This window comes from Falco cherrug, chromosome 4 (genome assembly GCF_023634085.1).
Source record: "Falco cherrug isolate bFalChe1 chromosome 4, bFalChe1.pri, whole genome shotgun sequence".
NCBI classification, from domain to species: Eukaryota; Metazoa; Chordata; class Aves; order Falconiformes; family Falconidae; genus Falco; species Falco cherrug.
Genome location: NC_073700.1, coordinates 52,195,297 through 52,213,893, shown reverse-complemented (window position 1 = coordinate 52,213,893; position 18,597 = coordinate 52,195,297). Strand labels below are relative to the sequence as shown.

At 45.3% G+C, this 18,597-nt stretch overlaps 1 protein-coding gene across 1 annotated transcript in view; it reads left to right on the top strand.

Moving 5' to 3' along the window:
• The window catches only part of PTH1R (parathyroid hormone 1 receptor), a 121,849-nt gene that overhangs the window by 67,758 nt on the left and 35,494 nt on the right, over window positions 1-18,597 (top strand). Inside the window, exons 3-4 of the mRNA XM_005442331.3 lie at window positions 11,593-11,703; window positions 13,232-13,350. Of these exons, the coding sequence (XP_005442388.1) occupies window positions 11,593-11,703; window positions 13,232-13,350 (230 nt within the window). The remainder of the gene's footprint in view (window positions 1-11,592; window positions 11,704-13,231; window positions 13,351-18,597) is intronic.

The window sequence follows — 18,597 nt, the reverse complement described above, 5'->3', positions numbered from 1 at the left end:
CATCCTTGTGCCAAAGGGCTGATCTTAACATAGCTCCAGCTGCTGAAAGTGGCCATAAAAAGCAGCACAGGAGGCCTAAAACCTGAACTGCATGTTGTGGAAAAAAAGGAAAGAGTTAATGGGAGTATGGAGAGCAGTGGTGTCCACCCATCTTGTAGAGACTGGAAGGAGATGTTTATTGCAAGGAGATTTCCAGAGGCTGGGAGGGATGTTCACTGCCTGCCTCTAGTTTCAACATTCATCTGATTCCTGCCCCATGCCCTGAAAGATCAGGCAATGAGCTGTCAAGTGGAGTATTCAAATGTGTTATCTGCTACCATGGTTCAGCAATTTCTTGTTCAGTTGAAATAAACCAGATGCAATTTTAATTAGATATGACTAAGCTGCATTGCAGAAGTTGAACTGGGGACTAAGGAGCATCATGGTGAGCAATGGACATGCCAAGCATTTCTGGAGAGTGGGAAAGCATGGCTGTTATGTATGTGATTGCTAGCAGGGTTGATAGTCCAAAGGAAAGCCCTAGCAAACTGAAAGGTAAAAAAATTGATAAAACTCTGAACTTTCTTCAGCAACAATGAACAGCTGTTCATGTATAAAAGCTACAAATTCACTTCTCTCCCTCTAAAAATGTTAAGGTTTAGTTTTTATGCTAGCTAGTGTAGGGTGAGCTTCCTCCAGCCCTCCTAGGACAGACCACATAGACAGTGTCCTCTGTCCCCTGATCACCTTCCAGGCATCTCTCGGAGCCTGAGGACCTGCTGCGGACTCTGATCCATGGGGTGACATGGGGAGACAGGGCTGAGCCAGTCCGGTGTGCTCCCACACGGCCCTGTCTCAAGATACGTGCATCATCTACCACTTTTGGCTAAGGTACTGAGGGATGGAGACTCATAATATTAAAACAAAAAAAAGCTACCAACCCAGAAACCTGTCCCCACAAGCATTTGGCTTCCTTTCTTCTTTTCTCTTTTTTTTTTTTTTTCTTCCCCTTTTTTTCTTTAAATTTAGTCTTTAGATGAAAGCCTTTTGGAAAGAACAGGAAACCCTAAAATTTCTCTTCTACATACACAAATATTACATTTCAGCCATGGTGGGCAGCCTGATGCCCACCTGGAAGTTAAACCTGGAAGGGGATGAAGTGAAATTCCCAGCCGTAAGCCATCAGACCTGACTTTTTTTTAAAATATATATTTTTTTTATCCATGAATTAAAGGCCTGTCTTTCCCTGGTTTGGAAAAGGAGATGGGACGTTTTGTGGGGGAAGGGAGGGGTTTTTTTTTTATACAAACCTGTTATTAACAAAGGCCATCAGCAATCCTTTCTCAGAGTCCTAGGTGTTGCAGCTTGCCTCAAAATGACTTGTTTTTTTAATAAATAAACCTATTTGCTAGGGAAGCAGGTTATTTTTAGCTGAGAAGCTGTGTATATTTACCTAAGCTGTGTGGGTTCTGCATCCAAGTTTACGGCTCCATTGTCCCTGAAGGACCTATACCCAAGCCCAGGATCTGCTCCTGCTTTTCTCTCCAGAGGCTCAGGCATCATCTCCTGGTCATCCAGCCCGCCAGGGTCTCCTCAGCGGCTGAGAGTAGCCTCAAGTGCCTTAGATGTTAAGGGAGACAAAGGCATCCAAGGCACTCAGGACTTGCCCTAACCACATCAATAATTCGTATCTTCTCCTGCCCTTTCTCTCTTCTCCTTACTTCTGTGTTCAGTCCTTGTGACTCAGTGATGCAGGGACAGAACATTGGCTTAAATACTGTCTTGCAAACATGCAAACTGTCCCGTGTTAGCATGCTCCCAGTACAGTTTTGGTCTGGGTGCATAAGTGCACATCATCTGGGGACCAGTATGGACCAGGGGAACTTTCAAGATGGCACCACAGACAATGCTGTTCTGGGGCGTGCATGAGGGGGAGTTCAGATCATGGATATGAGCCATGCTGGACCTGAAGGGCCTGAAAATGGGCTATGGTCTGTTGTATTGACTAGTATAGATGCAATCAGTGAGTCTTGGTCAAGCCTGGGGTTTCTCATTGCATCTGCGGTTCTGGTATGCGTCTAGAGAGCACTGAAACCCTACAAAGAGACATCATCTCCCGCCCAAGCCATCTACCACAGCTGCCATTCAGGTCAGCAGATTGTGATGACCAGCGAGGGCTTGCAGCAGTTCACAGATGGCTACTCACTAGTTGTGCCTGAATTAGAGCTAGCAAGAGATAGGAAATACCAACGGCTGGCCCCTACCTGCAAAAGTTATGGGCCAAAGGCTTCCAACCCTGTTGAGAAGTGTGTGCTGAGCAGCTGTATGGGTCTGGAAATGCACAGGAGGGATAGGTCTCAGGAGTTCTGGGAGGTGTAAATGGTCCATGTGTTAGATATTTAAAGTAACATGGAGAAAGGGTGAAAAACAGTACATAGGATGTCTAAACTGAAATACTAATTATGAACCTTATTTCTATGCACACTGTAGTGATTGATATGACCAACACTATACCCTCTCAGAGGGAGATCTGGAGAGGTTTGGAAGGACTAGATGTACTCAAATGAGGAAAGAAGGATGCCTGGGCTGAGCCAGGCCAGTAGTGGCAGGTCAGGTCTTATTGGATGGGTGACTGAAGGTGATATTTCTTCTTCCATGTTGTGAACTCAGTGAGTGGACAAGAAGCATGTGAAATGGGCTAGTGATGTCAGGGTAGGCAGCTCTCTGGAGCTGTGTCGTGCTAGCTATTATCTGGTAGCAGTCATAACCTTGGGACTTCCCCATTCTGCCTTGAGGTGAGTGAAGACACATTATGACTTGAAACAGTCCCTGGCCCACGCATCTTTCCCTTCCAAAGTCCAGTTCCTCCAGGGCTGAGCACGCAAGGGGTGTTTTGCCCACTAAACGCCACTGTGCAGACCAGCAAGGGTCTCTGAGTAGTAACAGGTAGAACCTACATCCATCCACCCCCTCTCCTCACCCTCCCTTCATGCTGGCCATCCCGTGGTACCCATAAACACACACAGATGTTTAGAGATGCATGCACTGGCACAGGACACACTGCGCACGACTCCGTTGAGAGACACTGCAGCCCTGTGTCCCCCAGCTACGCATGCAAACACACTTGGATGTGTGCAGAGCATCTTTCCCCAAAACAGACACATGCTCCCCCTGTATTGCACAATGCAGGTCAACAATATGCAGCCCTTCCTACAGGCATACCCACCTATAGATCTACACATATGCATATGCAAGCATTCATACACACATGCTGTAACAACTGAGCTTGAAACTCATCCACAACGCCAAACACCCCTGTACAGAGGCACTGGCCCTCCAAGTCTCCCTTTCTCCCTCCCCTGTCCCAAAATGCTGGGTCGTTTTTTCGGTTGCTCCTCCCTGCCTGTTTCCAATCCACCAAATGTCCTTCCCGTAATAGAGTGACCACAATTGCACACCGTATTCCAAATGTGGTTTCCCTGGTGCCTTGCACAGTGCCAGAGTAAGTTGGGCAGATTTATATTCCATACCCCTAGATAAACACCTCGAGACCATGTTTGCATTTACCCAGCTGCCAAGCACCCTTGCAGATGGTTTTAATGTGTTCTCCACATGCATGTACCACTTGCACAGAAATTGGGATTGAGACTGGGGGGAAGGAAAGGAGAGAGGAGACAAGGGAAAAGTAGCAGGCAGGAGAGAATAGCCCTCATTGCACCCTGTGGAGACAGTCTAAGCAGTGAGCAGGCATGGCCCAAATATGCCTTTCCCTTCCTCTCTCTTCCTCCGAAGCAACCTGCAGTGTGCTGGGATTTCTGACTAGGCTCAGGTGGGCAAGCAGAAACAAAGAACAACATGAGAGATGCCTGTGACACAGCCCTTTCCCAAAGTGCTCTGTGACTGGCCTTTCTGCCTGCAAAAGGCAAGTCCTGCAGCAATGGCATCAAAGAGTGTGTGCACTCCATCCTGAGCATCCCATATTGGCTTGTGATAATGACTATTAATTGCCATGCCCTGAGATTTCAACCCTCAAGGGCTAAGGAGAGCTGCAAGGCACATCTGTTCTAAAACTACAGTGATCTGTGCTACTATAACTACTCTGTAGTACAGTACTACTGTAAAGGAGTATTCATGACAATCCAAGCAACGGTGAGATGAATGGGTACACTATAACAGTAACCTTTAGGCACCGACACACACGCCCTGCCTGGAGGATTTTGCAGTCTAGCCTTAGAAGATGGGAAAAGATGATCTGTGATAAAACAGCATGCAGATGCAGAGAAGTAAATCAGATTTTCTGACTTCTAGCTGGCAGGTATATACCTGCCTTATTGTGATTGATATTAGAGGAACATGTCATTAACTTCTGGTTAGATGGTGAACTGACATGTTTCCACGTACTTCATCTTCTCAAAGTGCTTATTTCATGGTGGTGGTAGTGCGTCCTCTGCAGAGCTGGATGAGGAGGAACTCTCTGCTGGTGACCCAAGTCCCTGCCCCAGCACAGCCCTGGGAAGGCAGTGGGTGAAAGTAGTGTTCAGCATCATCTCTCCCAGCACATTTCCCTCAGGCTGAGGTCTGTACTGCACGGAGGGCTTTGTTGCCTGAACCCTTGGGGCTGCCTTCAGCTGAAGCTGGGGACTCGCGTGAACTGGATTGATGGGCTGAGAAGTACAAAACAGCCTTGTCGGGAATACACGGAGAAACTAGAGGAGGTGGCCCTTACTGGTGCAGGGATGTAGCAGTGGAAAGAGAGGGTCTGAGCTGTGCTGTGGCTTGGCTTGGCTTGGCTTGAGGAAGTGATGAGCTGGGCACCTCAAGACCAAGAGATGAGAGCACCAGTACATACAGGAGCTGTGTTGGCATCTCTGTACCTAGCAAGGAGGGAAGGAGTAATCTGGAATGTTTCAAAATTTCTCTTGTCCTTGAAAGTGATTGCCTCCAGCATAAGTAAGGTGGTTCCTGAGACCTGGAGTGGAGGTAGGGAGCCAGGCCAGCTGGAAATCTGAGGTGTCTTTGGGAAGCCCAAGCGACTCTGCTGATATGAGACAGCAGCATACAGGGTACTGAAGTAGGATGAAGATGCACCAACCTGTCCCAGCACAAGGATGGCCACAGAGCTTGGTGTTACATGCAGAGGAAGCTGTGAGTGACATGATGCCCTCCTCCTAGCCCCATAATGTCACAGCCTCTATTTGCTCTAATAATACTATCTTAAAATCACTCAGGGACAATGGAATTACTGACCTCATCCCCAACATGATGCATCTAAAGAGTAGAAGCTATCTCTTAATTTATATTATAAGCTTTCTTCACTGACAGTTTACCCCTGAGGTTTTTTTGCATCATTTTCCATTTTTGTAGCTCATCTCCATTCATACTGCTTGCCAACAGGGGAAAAATCTTTCTTCTCCTTCTCTCTTCTTGGATTAAGCAGACCAAGCATTTCATTCTCCTCTGGGGCCACAAATGAAATCTTCCCACCCTCCCAGTCCTTCCCTATTGCTTTCTTTTTTTCTTTCTGTTCCTTTTCAACAAAGGGACTTAGGAGCTTTTCCTTAGAGGGGTTATCTTGTTTGACCAGCAGCAAGGACATCTCAGGACCTGTGAAGCCTCTTCTGGCAAACTACTATGGGATGAAGAAGCACAAGGAGTCTTAGAAGACAAAGCTTCAGTTCCTGCCTCAGCAGGTGGCTTTTGCCAACCTCACTTCCCTGCCCGTGTTAGGTTTGTAGTCAGGGAGTGTGGTGGCCACTGGTCTGCACTTTCTCCACAGGTACTGTGGCCTGTCTCCCTGAAGTCCTATCAAACTAGGGAGACAGAAAGGGATTCACCAAGATGAGGCACCTGCAGAGTCTCTGGAGAAGAAAAAGGTCTTGCCTTACTTTCAGCTACTCATGTCCTGCAGGACTAATGTCTATAGGACTACAGTGGTTGGCCATGTCCTGTAAACATGAGAAGCTCCAGTGCAATTCCCACCTTCCCTGTCTCCATCCATGAGAGCTACCTACAGCTCTGAATCTGGAGCAGCTTCACCCCCATACGTACATGCCTGAGAGAGAAGTGGTATCCTCCATTCAGCACTGCCTGAACGACCGATACACACCCAGAACACTTTGCATGTGGGATATGTATGAGATTTACTTGTTTTCTTAAAAGTTTATGAATTCCTTTTGACTTACATCTTCAGTGGATCCTGTTCCTTCCAAGGAAATAGATGGTTTGCATTCCCCATTCACTTGGAAGATGCGGCTTCATGTCCCAAACCTACCCACCTGTACTAATCCAAACAGCATATTTGAACTCTCAAACTATTTTTCACCAAAAAAAGAAATTTTTCAAGAGCTTTTCAATCAGCATTTAGAACAAACTGGATCCTTTCTGATTATCTCTGCTTCTAAATATTGTTAACAGTGTCTCAGGAGAGACTGGCTTATTTTTAGCATGTCAAAAGCACACTACTTACGGGTGGTAGATTTTTTTTTTCTAATGACAGCTTCTAAAAAGGGTTGAAAAAATGGATTTTATTTTTTATTTTAAAATATAGCCATCAGAAAAATTGTCAGCTTGTGGATTTTTTATTGATTTCCTGAAACTCCTCACCATTTTTCAGATTTCTTCTTGTAATTCAGTGTGGATCTCTTTTTTGAGAAGTGACCAGGAGAAAAGGAAAACAACAGAGAGAAGCCAAGTTGTTAGTACTGTTAATATTTTTATAAACCAAGAAAAAAAACGTTTAGAGGAAATATTTGGGAAAACAAACAAGAAGCAAAGTCTTGTTTGGATTCCAGCACAATACCAATGGAATATATGGTATTTTCCCTCCCCATTTTATCATCAGCTCAGCTGTTCTGTTAAGTGACCTCTACAGTGAGTAAAATAGGAGAGAGTTGGAGGCAGAAGGTGCAGTATTTGGTCCTGGGTATCACATCGGTGGTCTCAAGCTGGTGAAATTAATGGCAGAGGTGCCACATGGCTGTGCAGACCAGAGGATACGGCGGGTGGAGTGAGCGAGAAAGGAAGGAATGTGGGGAATCAGAGTAGTTTTGGTTGGAAGGGACTTTTAAAGGTTGTATAGTGCAACCCCCCTGCAATGAAGGGGGACAACAACTCAATCAGGCTGCTCAGAGCCCCATCCAATCTGGCCTTGAACATTTCCAGGGATGGGGCATCTACCACCACCCTGGGCAACCTGTGCCTGTGTCTCACCACCTTCCCAGTAAAAAAATTTCACCCTTACAACTAACCTGAATCTCCTTTCTTTTAGTTTAAAACCATTCACCCCTGTCCTATCAGAAGGCCAGTGGTTTGCCTTCTTAGATGGAAGGAATGGAGGTACCAAAGATAGGAGTGAGAGAAGGATGGTGAGGCTCTTCTCTGGGACACAGAGTGGAGAAACAGCTTTTGGCTGCATTAAAACCCAGGAATGTGGATCCAACAGTCACAAAGTGTGGCTGGTCCTGACGTCAGTCAATATTTCCATTTGAAAAATGTTTTCCAAGAGTTTCAGTCAATGTAGGAACTTCTCCATTTGTTCTGAAACCAGGAGGTCCAGAGGCACCTGGCTCAACATGCGGGTGTTCCCCGCCCAGCCTTCCCCTACCACAAACTAATAACTGCAGTCCTCTTCCCAAACCAGCTCCCCTCCGCTTGCCCCCACGGCTACCTGGACTGGCAAGGAACAGCCATGCTGTGCCTAACTGTAAGCTGTGCTCGTGCCAGCTGGCTGCCCAGCCAGCCAGGTGACAGCTGCCAATGGTCACCTGCCCTTCCCTCTGCTGATCATCAGCCACCACAAAACTGGCAGGGGAGAAAGGATGACTGAGATTTGGATGAAATGGGTTTTCCAAGCATTGAGAGGGCAGAGACAGGGGATGCTGTAGAGGTGGGGAGGAGGTTAAAGAGGTTTCTCTGTGTTGTAAGGGTCCATGATAACTATGACGGATTCATTTGTGTCTTTTCTTGGGGACTCAGATGCTTTCTGAAGATCGAGTCCCAACAGATCCTTAACAGCTTTAATGAATCAATTCTACAGGTCAATGCACAGAGGCATGGAAAGATTTCAGATGCAATGAGAGGCAGCAAAGATGATCTTATCTTTTCTAATTTCTGGGGCAGCTGATGGCTCCAAAAATTGTCCACATGATAAAGCAGCAGTCCAGAGGTGTCCCGACACTGGTTTCCACTGTTTCCTGCGTAGAGCCTTCAACCCTCTGCTTTTTGGGAGGATTGTGGGGATCAAAATACCCCAAAAGAACTAATTGCATAACCTGTTATCCAGAAACCGTCAGTTCCCTTTTGAATGAGCCCATTGCAAATGTGTGTCTGTGTGTGTTTACAGCATGAGGGTGTACCCACCAGATACTTTTCCACATTAATATTTTCTGGACAAATATTGCAGCATGATACTAAATGAAACTACTTACAAGTGAAGGATGACCTTTGCAAGTCATTCTGAAGCTCTTAGAAAAGTGGAAGGTTTTTCTCCCAGCATTGACATTTGGACATTTTTCCTCCCCAATGTTGTTTCTTCACAGCTTACCCAAAGCTTACCCAAATTTATTTATTTTGTAAAAAGAATTGGTTTTATTTTAAGACCACTTTGACGACTAAATGAAATCTTTATTTACTTTTTTGTCTGGAAAGAAACCTCAGAGACAATAACATTTTGTCCTAATCCAAATTTTGTGGGGGACTTTTTTTTTCCCCTCCCATTTTCTTTTGATCCTTTGTTGTGGTTTCAGAGAACTGAAAAATAAATAAACTGTTTTTCACAGTGTAAGTAATCCTGCAACATAATGAGCCAAAGGGAGGGGCTTTCCCTGTGTTCATGAATAAGAAAAGTAGTATTATTCTTCCTCTAATGTGACTGGAAGCAGAGAAAAATGCAATAAACTTCCTCCTCCTCTTCGTCACATTGATGCTGAGGAACTCTAGTTCCTCTGCCCTCACTCCCAGTTAGTGTTTCAGGAGATAGGCAGGGATTAGTCTGGTCCTTTTCATCAGCACTGAATTAAAGATAAGAAATCAGCTGTTAGGGGATGACTTTTCCTGTTGTTTTTCATGTCCTTAAATACCAGCAAACTGAATTGATCACTGTGAGCTCTGACCCTGGAGGGCACCATCCCAGCCCTTAAGGCAATCCCAGGTCTTTAAAGCAATCCTGGGTTCTTATTTAATCTTGTGAAAGTACATTCATTCTAAAGGTTCAATTCTTGTTTGGTTGAAAGATTGCTAAGGAACTAGCTTTGATACTAATGAAACATGCTGAGATCTTGGCCGTGTTTACCATTTCTTTGCTAGTGGAGCTCTTTTGCAGATAAGAGCAGGCTGTTCTGTTTTATTTCGATTCACATGTAAGTCCTCTCTGTCAGACACTTTATATGCTGTTAATAAACACGGGCTGCCATCGGTATGGTGGGCAGACACTGCTCTGAAGGTGAAGTGGGACAGATTCACTCATTTTTCCTTTTCACTTCAAATACTCTACTGCAGCTGGATTTTAACCGATTAACACAGCCCAACTCAAAGGCGTAGGTAAGCATCAGGTTAGGTCTGGGCGCACAGTCCTTCCCCAGGGATGGGAAATGCAGCCCATGTTGAACATCCATGTCTGAATGAGAGCTTGCTCCCACGTAGGACTGGGAGCTTATGGATCAAAAGCTGCAGAAATGGGTGGCTGATAAACTGAGAGGATGTAAGTGTTGGGGAACAGGGTTTGACTTCCCTCTTTTTAACGTAGTGTTGATAATGAGGTCAGTTCCCAGAGCTTATAAGAAGCCTGGAGGATTCCTCAGCCCTTCTAAGTATGGATAAATTCTGACTTTGTCCCCCACAGACTTAACGAACAGATGATAAGGAAGGTGAGACTGCCAGGAGGGTGGGCAGCCCATCTCCCAGGGCAGTCTGCCTCCATCACTGGTACCTCGGCTGCCTCAGAGCCCGGTGGCAAACCGTGCAGGCTGCAGAGCTGCTTGATGACCCTCTTAGCCTACATGCTCATGTAGGACATGATGCTGGAGCCCTTGAATGATCGGCTGGTACCTTCATTTGCAAAGAGAGAACCAAAGCTTCTCATAATTACGGGTCAATAGAAGACCTGCTTAATTACTTCTCCAGTTCTGGAGAGTTGCAAAATGACAATTAAAGAACTTTAAATATATACTTATATACTTACTAGTTTTCTGAAGAAAGTTTAGGGGCAAAAGGCAGGCATAAAATGTGGGAAAGGACTTCTTTCTTGGTTTGCATCTCTGGTTTTCCTTAAGTTAAGCACAGAAGCCAGAGCTATCTGCTGATAAATAACCGAGGGAAGTGGGAGCTCTGTGTATGGGGGAGGCAGGATTTCTCCTTCAAGGCTATTTTAGCTTTCTTCAATGAACAGAAAGGGAGAACAGAGGTGATTTAAAGAAAAATTCTGTAACAACTACCCCACCACTCCCTTCTCAAAAAGGTTGGGAAGTAGCAGTGAGCCTAGCAAAGTGGTATAACAGAGATAAACTGTTCCCCGGATATTTGCATTCCCAAGGCGACGGGCTCATGTGACTCCTCCACCTGCCCATTCTCTTTCTGCTCGTTTTCTGAAAACCTGTGACTGAGCGAAGGGCAGAAATCAAAAATAGTAAGTGCTGAGGAAAGCTAGGAAAACTCAACCATTATATACATGGTGCTTGGCAGCAGGTGACTGGTCAGTCGGTGTGCGTGCCCCGGCAATTAGCAGGGGCATGGCTCCAGATCAAATCACAGGGAAATGGGAAGCTGGGACCAGTGAAGTCATAGGCGAAAAGGATGTCAAATGGGAAAGGATGCAAATATTTAGGAAAGAGAAATGCCATCATTTTACTCCTTACAAAGCAAGATAATGAAATATTCTCTATTTACAGTTGGAAACATTGCCACAGATATATCTCTAAAGATTCTCACCAGTTCTCAGTGTTACTTAAAAGCGCACTGAAATTCCACCAAAAAAAAAAAGCAGCAAAGCATCACAGTATAGCATAGGACTGGCTGATGTATAATTAGTTAAAATTGCAGCTGAATTTGAATTAATGGTTCGTAGGCATTAAATCACAGCAAGTCTACTCTGTGGGCATGAGTATCTTGCAGGGAAGCCTGAACTGGTAACTCTGAGCCTCACAATGACATAGCCACAGCACAAGCTCTCTCCTTGGTAGCCTAGGCTCAAATCTGTGCTGCCCTGTCAGGGTTATACCCAGCCAAGCTCCCTTGGGCATCTCCAGGTTGCCCGTCAGCCTCAGCCTACAGAGTCCTGAGGGCTCAGGTCCTCCTGTTCTCCACTCTGCTTTCCTGCCCCATTTTCATTTCTCCCAGCCCACAAGGGAGAGCAACTTTCCAGAAGCACTGACCCCTCTCAGGGAGCGCCCAGCTCTCATCCTGCATCTGACACATTCTTCTGAAACAAAACTTGGGAGAAGTGGCACCTTCAGGAACTAAACACTTAGAAGAAAATTGTGATGGTGCCTGAAAGCTTTCTCAAATGTTGTGTGACAGTGTTGTTGGCTTTTTCATGGAGAGCCCTCTCTGAACAGTGGGGCATCGGTGTCTCCTCTGCAGGTTCAGTGACTTCTCTTCGTCTTTGTGTCTCTTCCACAGATGGCTTTTGTCTTCCTGAGTGGGATGGCATTGTCTGCTGGCCTGAGGGTGTGCCAGGCAAAGTGGTGGCTATGCCATGTCCTGAGTACATCTATGACTTCAATCACAAAGGTAGGTGTTGTCCTCTGTGTCAGCAGAGCCTGGTAAGATGCAGCAAGAGGAGTTCTGTGAGTCAGAAATTAGAAATCCTCTTTAACATCCCTTTTTTGTCACACAGTGACTCCCTTCCAAGCAGCAGTAAAGCCAGGGAAAAGGAAGCAAACAAACAGCCTTTTTGTTCTTCTATGCTGAAAGAAAAGCTCTGTTTTAACTGAAAAAATGACAGATTTCCCACCTGCCCCACTCAGACTGTAATGGGGCAAAATACGGACTGATTACCTGCTTATAGCTGGGCAGTCCTGCAGCGTTACCAACCTGTAATTGTTTGAAGCCACAAACTGTGTAGCAATAGAAACCCACAAGATATTCTTCCAATTTATATTCCTCACTTCACGAGTTTGTTAATTCTAGCCTCGATCTCTGCCCAGACCCCTACAGTGGGTATCTGAGAACAGAGCTGGTAACCAGCACTTGTGAATTCCTCCCTATCTCCCTTTCCCTCAGGCAGCACATTTCTTGGCTTGCTTGTGGTGCCGCGAAGTCTGTGCATGTTTTTAGAAGCAATTGAAGTACACTCGCTCCTCAGTGTGTTTTCAAAGCTAAAGCATTCTCTTCTCTCAGGCAAAGCTGTACACCCAAAGACTGAAAAAATAGAGAATTAAGACTGTGTGTTCTCAGCAGAGCACTGATGCTGTTTGCAGAACACAAGTAATGATATTCCAGTGCACCCTGGTTGCACATAGCCTATCCGGACTTCTCTGTAAGGGACTGTGAGTTGAGCCAGCTTAACCCCCAGCTGATGCCCTCTTGCAGAGACCCCTGCACATGCACGTCACATTAGAGACCAGGAGGAACAGGCAATCCATCCCTTTTTACTCCATAACCCAACATGGCACAGATTGCCCACCTCACTGATGTCCACTGGTTAAGTCAGCTAGGGTGGGAGTCAGATGAAGACCCTTAGATTCAGAGGTCTCTCAAAGTTCTCCCTCTGGAGTCCCAGGACAGGTAGATCTGTTGACTGGTCTCATCCCTGTCATCTGTAATGGGACTTCTTACACACAGCTCATGCAATGGTGCCTCCCACAGGCATCTGAACATGGATGTTTTCATCTGCTGGTTGAATCTCAAAATGAAACCTTGCCCTCTCTTGCTCCGTCACCATGAAGAGGGTAGCGATAGAAAAATCTACCTTGAGATGCACTGAAGAGCATCATAAGAGTAGTATAATATAGATCACTATTTTCACAGAGAGACCTGTAACTGTGAGGATGGTTCTGTCTGGAATTTTTCAAAGCTTGTCTCCTTGGCTTGTAGACCCAACATCTTAACCTAAACTAAGGGCAACTTGTTATAAGCTCTCTGGTGTTTCTCAATTAGAAAACTGATAAAGTTGTTAAGCAGATGGAAACTGTTCTTGCAGCTGAGCTTCAGAGCAGGCAGGAGGCAGCAGGGTTGATTGGATCCACCCTTGGAAGAAGTTTCTCCTGTTCTGCCAGGTCTAGTCCCATTTACTCTGTCTCTCGTTTCTCTCCCACAGGCCATGCTTATCGTCGGTGTGACCTGAACGGGAGCTGGGAGCTGGTCCCAGGCAACAACCGCACCTGGGCAAACTACAGTGAATGTGCCAAGTTCCTCACCAACGAAACGAGGGAAAGGGTAGGCAGTTGCATTTGTGCATGAAGCATGAAGTGCTGGCCTCATCCAGGGCTAACCTAAGGAGCACTGTCTCATGTAAAACCCTTGATGAGCTCTAGTTTGCCGCCTCCTCTTGGAAACTATGTCCAAGCTTGCCAAAGCCACATTTTTGTTTTGATGGGGAATTACTTGAATTTGAAATTGTCCTCAAAGCCAGAAATGGTTCCTCCAGCTGCCATGATCCCATTTGTAAAGAGATCTTGGGGGAAAACTGAAACGGGCTGAGCGACACAAAGAATTGGTGGGAGGTTGTTCCATGCCACTGAGATTCTCTCTTCCCCACCAGGCAATAGTTTTGCTACCACAGTGACCAATAACTCCAATGTTTATGCACTTCTCCGTGCTAGGGGTTGTACAAACACAGAGCTAAAAGATGTGTGAATCAAACCAGTAGCAACGCTACTTCTGTAGCTGATTAACAGAGAACCTCTTGCTTGAGAGGTATAAATTAAGCATCAGAGATTTTATGTGGTCTGTTCCTTGGAGATGGGGTGGGGGGGGCGGGCAGTGTCCTTCGCTGAAGCAAATTAACATGTAAGAACAGACCTTGAACTAGTTCTGGTGTAGTTACAATTTTGAAACAGGGACAGCAGTCCAAAGTTAGAAGAGGGATTCACAGCACATTGGTATGCTCCTGGGAAAAAAGAAAGGAAAAAAAAAAGTCTTATCAATACATCAGATCTATGGCCTTTTTTTTATATGAATTCAGGTGACTGTCAAAATAGTAGCTGGCAGGAATTCCCTACTTCTCTGTCTGGGTCTGAGCCCAGCTGGAGCTCTGTAGCGTTTCTGGTGTCTCCCAAGCCAAGTGCATCAGAGAAGCAATTCCATCCTAACGTGACAGCAATGCTGTCAGCAGAGTCACCTGAGAGGATGTGACCTTCTTGTTTCGCAGAGGAAGACATTTCCACCCACGCGCGGTTGCTGCTCTGTTTCTGTAATTTGCAAAGAATTTAGCAGAAACCTCTGGTTTCTCAGTGGCACTTGGAAGATGTCCTCCTTGGATAGGGGGTATAGCGTTAGGGACTGATCATTTGCAGCAAAGGTTATTTTCAGACAGTTCGAGATAAAGATCTAACCACAAGCTTCACGGTGGGGAGCAGGCTTGAGGATGATACACAGTCCCTTTGGGAGAATGTTCTTAATTTTAAATCCAACCACAGCACAATTTTTTTGTTTTGTTTTGGGTTTGGGTTTTTTTTCTCTCAATGGTGAAGCAACATATGAATGAAGTTGTTTAGTGAGGAAAGATGTTATTTGAGCATCTGAATGCATTATATCATACAGTCAAGGAACAGACAAAATAGTATACACGATGTACAGCTCCAGCTACTTCATAGCAAAGCATCTTGTCTTGGTGCTGGACGATGCTTACTTTTAGAAAAAGTTTGGTGGGACTCATCTTTTCCCAGTCCATACAGTGGAAAGAGCTATTTTAGCCCCAGAGGTTCATGGGAAGTTTCTGGAGTAGGTGTTGGAGTCATGGAGCGTCATTTATTCACAATGATATACTCATCTTGAGTAAACCAGAGCAGTGATTTACTCTCAAGTAAATCTTGAGAGCTTTAGTGAGTTGCACAACTTCTTGACCTCTCTGAGGTCATTGTCTCCCCTGTCCCACCTGTCTCCACCCTGTGCTGAGGTGGGGAGTCACCTGCTGCAGCCTACTTCAGCTGAGCAAGTCTCCTGTATTTCCCCTAAGGAAAGGAGGTCCTTTCCTTCAAACCTCCCGTGCTGGCAGCTAGGACTTGGTCATAGTCAATCAGTAGGGAAAGGGTACAAAGAAGAGAAGAAAGGGTACAAAGAAGAGAACAGATGTCCATCTGTTACCAGCACAAGGAAGAAATAGAGATGTTCCACCCCCAGGCTGGTGAAAGGGGCTGAAAGCAAAGCCTGTTCTCCTGTGTTTCGTGTATCTTGTCTTTGTCTGTGTCCCCTAAGCATGGAGGTGGTCACGGCACAGACAGGGGACTTGGGCTGTGCTTCCTAACAAAGGGACATTAACTGAGGTGTCACAATGCAGAAGACTTCATTTTTATTCCAAGCCTCTGCTCTTGCTTGGAAAATTACTGTTCCTCATAACCTCTCCCTTTGTGAGCTGTTTCAATAAACCCTCTCAATATTATCATCCTCGTTCTGTACACAAGGCTCAGCCACCTTTTGCCATGAGCTTTCTCTTCTAGCTACACAGAGGCAAATCTAATGATATTTAATAGTAAAACAAATTAGACCATCATCATCATTAGATTAAATGGACAACACGGTATAGCCTAAGTGATGCCCACCCAGTGCAAAGAACATTAGAAAAAATGGAAGTTTCCCCCAGCTTTGGAATTGTATTGTGATTAACAAATGCTTTTCCACAGCATCTATTTCATTTATTCATTTATTTATCACCATTATTATTATTAATATAATTAACCTTGTATTTGCAAGAGGTTGCTTTCCTCAGTCGTGTCCTGGGCTCAGCTCACAGGGATGCTCATGCTGCCATGTAGTTGCCCCGTTTTACCGTAGAGGTAGCTGCATTTTAGTGACAAGTGAAGCAATGCATATACATTCAGTGCAGGTCTCCTGGGCCTTCTGGTACAAAAAGCACTCTGGAAATGAAAGAGGAAAGGAATGACCTTTTTTTTTTCTCAGTTCAGTGATGACTTTCAGGGAGTGAGGAAGCCCTCTTGTCTTTCACACTCAAGCGTGGCTCTGAAGTATTGGTATTAATAAGCCTTCCTTTGGTTTTTTTCTTGAAGTAAATATGTCAAGAGATGTCAGAATCAGGGAATTTGGCAAGATAGACAGTCGTCTTTAGAGAGAGATTGTTTTCTATTATTGTTCCCCCCCCCTGGGGAACAGCATCTTTGCGTCACCAGTAACAGCTGCATTTAACCAACATTTTGAAAGGAGATCGTGGGCTGACTCCAAGTAGGACAGCATCTGAGCAGATCGAACCAGAGGAACTTTTAAGAAACTATGCATTAGGAAAAAAATGTCTGTCTGTGGCTATATATATCTATCTATATATAGATAGCTGCATTGCTATCTCTAGAAATAGGCCTATAGCTATATATACAGAGACACACACCTAAATAAATACCCATGTCCATGCGTGCATACACATATATGTCCATGTATGTTTGTTTAGGTGTATAGTTTTCTGATTTTAGCCACCACGGGATAATTATGATTGACCAAAGCAGCAAACAGAGGGCCCCAGAGAAAGTTTGTGACTTTCGCTACCTTTTCCTGAACCATATAAATAGGATTATTTCACACAGAGCAGCACGGAAACCGCTTTCTGAAATTAGCAAAGTATGCTAAAGCCATCAGAGCCGGGAGAATTAACAGCTCGTAACTGCCCAGTGAGCGATTGCTCTTGGGCTGTTTTCTAAGGGGAAATTAGCACTGCTGAAAGACGCTGGAGATTGACAGCCCTGAAGATTGATGCCCTCTCCTTAGCCAGGGGAGCAGGTAGGCTGCAGCTGGCTATTGGAGCGTGTTTCCCCAAATACCTTGCAGATAGCGTTAGTCTTGCCATGAACAACCGTGTCTCAGACGTGGTCAGTAGAAAACAACTGTTTAGCAAGGGGCAGGAGGAAGTTTTGTGGAAAGATGTCTTAGCAGCGTGTCATGGGAAGATAAGACAGTTTTCTTCGTGCCTTCAGGCAGTGCTGAAAGCCACTGCTGCACCACAGTCTGTATATATTCTCTCATATTCTGCTTTTAAGAAAACCCTTCACCAATGCAGCAGAGATGGTGGAAAATCCTGTTGTCCCACTCCTTCCCCAGGAGGCATGCATGGGCATCCATCATCCCAGTTGCACCCTGGATCTTCAGAAGGCATCCCTGCCTCTGAACAGAGAAGCTGCGAGATCTGTGGCTTCCCACCCCAGCACCCTGACCAGGCAGCTCCACACGGTCTATTTTCCATCCGGTGTTTAAAAAGAGGCATTAGGACAAGGAAAGGAGGGGGAAGGGGTTGGCTGGTGTTCATTCTGAGGAAGGCGGTGTGGTTAAACACCAGCTGTTTATTTGTCTGCCGCGTGTTTCTCATCACTGAACCCCAAGCTGCTGAGCATCGGGAGTGGGCATGCAGCACTGCTGCATCACCACTACATGATAGATGCAGTTTTATATATATTTTTATATATATATATATATTTACTTATTTATTCTGTATTTGTTTTGTTCTTACACACTTCCCTAAGCCTCTGTTCTTGGGCATGTTGGAGACAGGGAGCAGAACTCAAAGGACTCTTGGTCTGGCCCAGGTTGGCCATTCACCTTACAGCTTTCTTAGGTGCCCTTAAAAACAGCGGTGAGGGAGATCTGTATTCTTGGAGCTCCTCAATCTTTAAATAAAATATGGCACACATGGCAAGTCCTGATGTGCCTCTGGCATTAGTAGGCAGCTTTTTAGGCAATCTTTCCAAAAACTATAATAGTGCTTTGACTATGGACCCCTTCCCATCTGCACAGCCAGCCAACAGCAGCACCTTCAGCATGGGCATATTTCTGGTCACCTCTTCAGACACTGGCAGGAGTAATGGCATGTTTTGTTCAATAAGCAGAAATTTCCTTCATTCCCATCTCCCCAAAAACAACCCTAATGCCAAACACATCTTTTTCTTAAATCAGGTCAAACCCATCCTGTTTTCAAGGATGAGCTTCAGGGTAAATGTGATCAACATCGACTGAAATCATGGGGAAGGGAAATATAAGCCAGCAACTTGGGAGGTTAGCTCAGCTTGGAAACCACCAGCCTAGTGAGATGGACCGTCCTAAGATCAACCTCAGCCTGCCAATCCTGCCTTCATCCGCTACTGCTTGTTTATATCATGGTGGTTTTACTGCTTCTAGGGAAATCAGAGAGGCCTCAAGGATCCATCACACACCAAACACAATGGGAAAGGCCAGCATGTTGCAGGGCTGCTTTATCTAAACTCCCTTGTTCAAACCAAAGATCTTCTGTGCTTGGCCTTTGTTCTGGGAGCTCTCTGAGGTCCTTTTAAAAGGGAAAAACTTTGTGTAACTTCTAACTGATGGCACAAAACATGTTTACACAGCGTATACAATGTTATACAGATGAAATGCCATCAAAGCATCATGCATTTGCACCATGGAAGATGGGCAGATGTTTTAAAGTACTTGTAGGAATAAAAAAATTTGCATCATTTAGATGTGTTCTTCATTCTTGCAGGCAACCCTGAC